Source organism: Electrona antarctica (genome assembly GCF_951216825.1).
Source record: "Electrona antarctica genome assembly, contig: scaffold_39, whole genome shotgun sequence".
Classification (NCBI taxonomy): Eukaryota; Metazoa; Chordata; class Actinopteri; order Myctophiformes; family Myctophidae; genus Electrona; species Electrona antarctica.
Genome location: NW_027637102.1, coordinates 558702 through 563509, shown reverse-complemented (window position 1 = coordinate 563509; position 4808 = coordinate 558702). Strand labels below are relative to the sequence as shown.

The 4808-nt window shown below is 46.2% G+C and overlaps 1 protein-coding gene across 1 annotated transcript; it reads left to right on the top strand.

The window, feature by feature from the left end:
- Positions 1-373: 373 nt before the first annotated feature.
- On the top strand, positions 374-3716 carry LOC306919153 (homeobox protein Hox-B9a-like; the record flags this gene model as incomplete). Its single annotated transcript, XM_079531983.1, has 2 exons — positions 374-392; positions 3481-3716. 2 exons carry the CDS (start codon positions 374-376, stop codon positions 3714-3716), a joined length of 255 nt encoding a protein of 84 aa, XP_079388109.1.
- Between the last annotated feature and the right edge of the window lie 1092 nt (positions 3717-4808).

The window sequence follows — 4808 nt, the reverse complement described above, 5'->3', positions numbered from 1 at the left end:
GTCTAGGTTGTAGGTTTGACTGTGTGTCCCAACATTTAATGTTTAATGTTCTGGCGTATCATTTTGTCAGCTATGTTCCACAACAGAAACACGCACGCACGCACGCACGTACGCACGCACACACACACACACACACACACACACACACACACACACGTAGCCACGTGCATGCACGCACATAAGTAAATAGGGTAAATATTCACAAACTGTTTCAGACTGACAACCAAAGAGCCAGAGGATGTTTCCATTTCCTGCGTATCAAATATAAAGTAGTTTTCGGCCGTAACTCTCGACGACGACAGGCTCTCAGCACACCGTTTTTGTTTTTTTCAGCGTTCCACGCAGACATGTGCTGTCAGCGTTCCACGCAGACATGTGCTGTCAGCAGCAACGTACTGTGAGCTGGAACAGTCCCGCTGCTGCTCCATGTGGCACGGTTCCTGCGCGCGGGCGTGTCAGGGATATTATGCAAGTTCTTTTGACTAATGACATGTCATAGTATAATTCTGTGCAGCAAAACAAATAATGAAATCCCTCTTACTGTAAGTCCTGTTCGCAGCGAGGAGGGCCAACGGAGCATGGTGAAATTAAATGGAGTCAGTGTTCTTATGGGGGGAGGGGGGGGGGGGGGGGGGGGGTTAATTAGGAACACCTTTTTATAATGGCAGGGGTCTTTATAGGCCCAAACCGCACCAATGACTCGCCATGGAACTCCTAGTTGCGTGAAACCAATGGCCATTGCCACAGGAGTTGCATTGGTGTGACATGTCCTTAAAACTGTTTTGTTGCGAGGAGTTGCATTGGTGTGACATGTCCTTAAAACTGTTTTGTTGTGAGGGGTTGCATTGGTGTGACATGTCCTTAAAACTGTTTTGTTGCGAGGAGTTGCATTGGTGTGACATGTCCTTAAAACTGTTTTGTTGCGAGGAGTTGCATTGGTGTGACATGTCCTTAAAACTGTTTTGTTGCGAGGAGTTGCATTGGTGTGACATGTCCTTAAAACTGTTTTGTTGCGAGGAGTTGCATTGGTGTGACATGTCCTTAAAACTGTTTTGTTGTGAGGAGTTGCATTGGTGTGACATGTCCTTAAAACTGTTTTGTTGCGAGGAGTTGCATTGGTGTGACATGTCCTTAAAACTGTTTTGTTGCGAGGAGTTGCATTGGTGTGACATGTCCTTAAAACTGTTTTGTTGCGAGGAGTTGCATTGGTGTGACATGTCCTTAAAACTGTTTTGTTGCGAGGAGTTGCATTGGTGTGACATGTCCTTAAAACTGTTTTGTTGCGAGGAGTTGCATTGGTTTGACATGTCCTTAAAACTGTTTTGTTGCAAGGAGTTGCGACTAGCCTGCCTGGGAAGCATTCCTTTTCGGGTTTATGATCTATCTGTGCACGGCCCTGAGTACAAGGTTCTAGCTGGGGTCAAACCACGTTCATTCAGTTGGGTTTAGCTAGCAGCTGGTTGGATGTAGCTAGCAGCTGGTTGGATAGCTAGGTTCGTAGCGCTCCTGAGTGTCAAAACTTCAACTGCTCTGCCAACAAACCTGAATTTTCACCACCCTGAAATTACACGGCTGTGGCTCAGGAGGTAGAGCAGGTCGTACAATGATCCATGGGTCGGCGGTTCGAATCCCGGCTCCTCCTGTCTACATGTCGAAGTGTCCTTGGGCAAGACACTGAACCCCGAATTGCTCCCGATGTACTGGTTGGTACCTTGCATGGCTTCCGCTGCAATCGGTGTATGAATGTGTGTGTGAATGGGTGAATGTAATGCACAATCTATGTAAAGCGCCTTGGATAAAGGCGCTATATAAATGCACCATTTACCATTTACACTGAAACTACAGAAACTACACCACCTTACAACTACAGGCCCCTGAGACAGCATCTCTAAACTACACCACCTTACAACTACAGAAACTACACCACCTTACAACTACAGGCCCCTGAGACAGAAACTACACCACCTTACAACTACAGAAACTACACCACCTTACAACTACAGGCCCCTGAGACAGAAACTACACCACCTTACAACTACAGGCCCCTGAGACAGCATCTCTAAACTACACCACCTTACAACTACAGAAACTACACCACCTTACAACTACAGGCCCCTGCAGAAACTACACCACCTTACAACTACAGGCCCCTGAGACAGAAACTACACCACCTTACAACTACAGAAACTACACCACCTTACAACTACAGGCCCCTGAGACAGAAACTACACCACCTTACAACTACAGGCCCCTGAGACAGAAACTACACCACCTTACAACTACAGAAACTACACCACCTTACAACTACAGGCCACTGAGACAGCATCTCTAGCCATTCAGCTGCTATGGCCACAGATCCTGTAACGTCGTGGGGCGGCCATTTTGGTGGTGTGCATTGTCTGCTGGCGGCAAGCGACGTGAGCTGTGATTGGTCCATGCATGCAGACAAACCCTGCTCTACATTGTGTACTAACTGATTCTCTCTCTACCTCTCTCTCTCTCTCTCTCTCTCTCTCTCTCTCTCTCTCTCTCCCTCTCCCTCTCCCTCTCTCTCTCTCTCTCTCTCGTCATCCTTATTCATACTTAGGTCTTTGTTGATGTCCGTTGGAGGTTTTTAATAAACAGATGTTTGTATTTATGGGTTTTATGTATTTGGGACAAAGAAGAAGAAAACTAATAAATTGCTGGAATTTCCTTTTTGGACTTTCCTTCTTGGAAGTTGGCAATTTATCTAAGTAGGAAAGAAGGAATTGGACGGAGAGCAGAGGAGCAGAGAGCAGAGAGCATGAGTGAAAGCATGAGTGTTGTTTGAATATAAATACTATGAAAAATGGAGGACTTTGATGTGTTCACAAATATGTGGGAGTATGACGGTGTACTGTATTTTCTTTAAATGGTTCTTTTGGATTCTGCTCTCCCTCAAATGATGTGGGAATCACATTTGTAGATTCAAGATTAATTTTATTGTAGTTTGTGATTTATTGTTTGAAAGAAATGTAGCAAACAGTGTTGTTTTGGCAGCAAATTTTGATTTTAGTTTCAGTCATAGTCTCTTGAATAGTTTTCATTTAGTTTTAGTCACATTTTAGTCACCTGGAATTTAGTCTTTTAATGTTAGTCTAGTTTTAGTCGACTAAATATCATTAGATTTTAGTCGACTAAATCTACAGTTGATTTAGTCGACTAAAATGTATTTTGGCGGGCCTTGATGCCGTCGTAATGACTGTTTTTACACTTGCTGAAAATAGCCGATCTACAAGCTTGCAGATCGGCTATTTTCAGCATGCAACCAAGTGTAAAATGACTTATACTGGATCTCTTGTCCACTAGTCCCTTCCTAGTTGTCGCACCGCGACTGCTCCTCAGTGCTCCGCACAAAAATGCAGGTCTCATTGAAAATGAACTATAGGCGCGTTATATCGCTTCACGTTTGAAAGGCCCCTTAAACATCTTTATTTCTCTCTCTCTCTCTCTCTCCAGCCGACCCGTCGGCCAACTGGCTCCACGCCCGCTCCTCCCGTAAGAAGCGCTGTCCGTACACCAAGTACCAGACCCTGGAGCTGGAGAAGGAGTTCCTGTTCAACATGTACCTGACCCGGGACCGGCGCCACGAGGTGGCGCGCGCTCTCAACCTCACCGAGAGGCAGGTGAAGATCTGGTTCCAGAACCGGAGGATGAAGATGAAGAAACAGAGCAAGGACCAGCCCAAAGACTGACGGACACCGACCACACACGCACACAAACACACACGTACACGACACGCACACAAACACGCACACAACGCACATGCGCACAAACACACACGTTTGTATTACTATACTAGACATGGACACAATGAGAGCTCAAAACCTCTCTTGGAAGAGCCACCCATCGACTTCTCTAATATACTCCAACCTTCCCCGTGTTTCTTTACTAGTCCGATCCAGAAGAACACGGTTTTCCGGCCACTGCTACAGAGCTGACAATGAGGTTATATCTTCCCTTCTTCTCTGGAGTCCTGCCTCAAAGCAGACCAGAGGTAGAAAAAACTGTCGTTCCCTGATGTCATTGCTAGGGACACATGCATCAGTTAAGCAGGAACTGGGGATGGCAATGAAGGACCGGGAAGTCTGGCGTGGCATTGTGGAATCCATGATCTCGACCGCGGTCGAAAAGTGATGATGATTACTATAATTGTTGAGGACATGTGGACCAAGTTACCAATCGGGTTGTGAGGCTCGTAGATCGCAGTTTTCTATCTTTGCTGCTCCACACCTGCACGAAACACTACGTATAGATCGGGTGCGTTTGCTCCGACGTCCTAACAGTCCGACAACACGCAACCGAGTGACCCGACCCTAAACCCTAAACGACCCCAAACCCTAAACCGAACCGCACGCGCTAAGCACGGGTGAGTCTTAACACATTCCCTCCCATTCACGAGTTGCACGAGTTAATTGATTGTAGAAACAGCTTCCTTCCCAATTACGAATTACACGAATTACATTTTCATTGTTTAATTCGCGTTTTTAATACGTTTTTAATAAGTTTTAAGTTCCCATTGGACAGAGTGGGATAGGTGACGCGTTCGTGAAAACTCGGCAGTCAACTCAACGGGGCGTTGCGATTAATTCATTCCGCAGTCAAACTGTTAATCGGCCACACACGTGTCTTAACGGACCGCGCATGTCGGAACTAACGGTACGTCGGAAAAAACGTATACGCTCCCCGTATCGATCAGGCATAAAACCGATAACCTCCAAACGCCTCTAAAGTATAGGCTATAGTAATGTAACACGCACGCACGCACGCACGCACACACAAGCGCA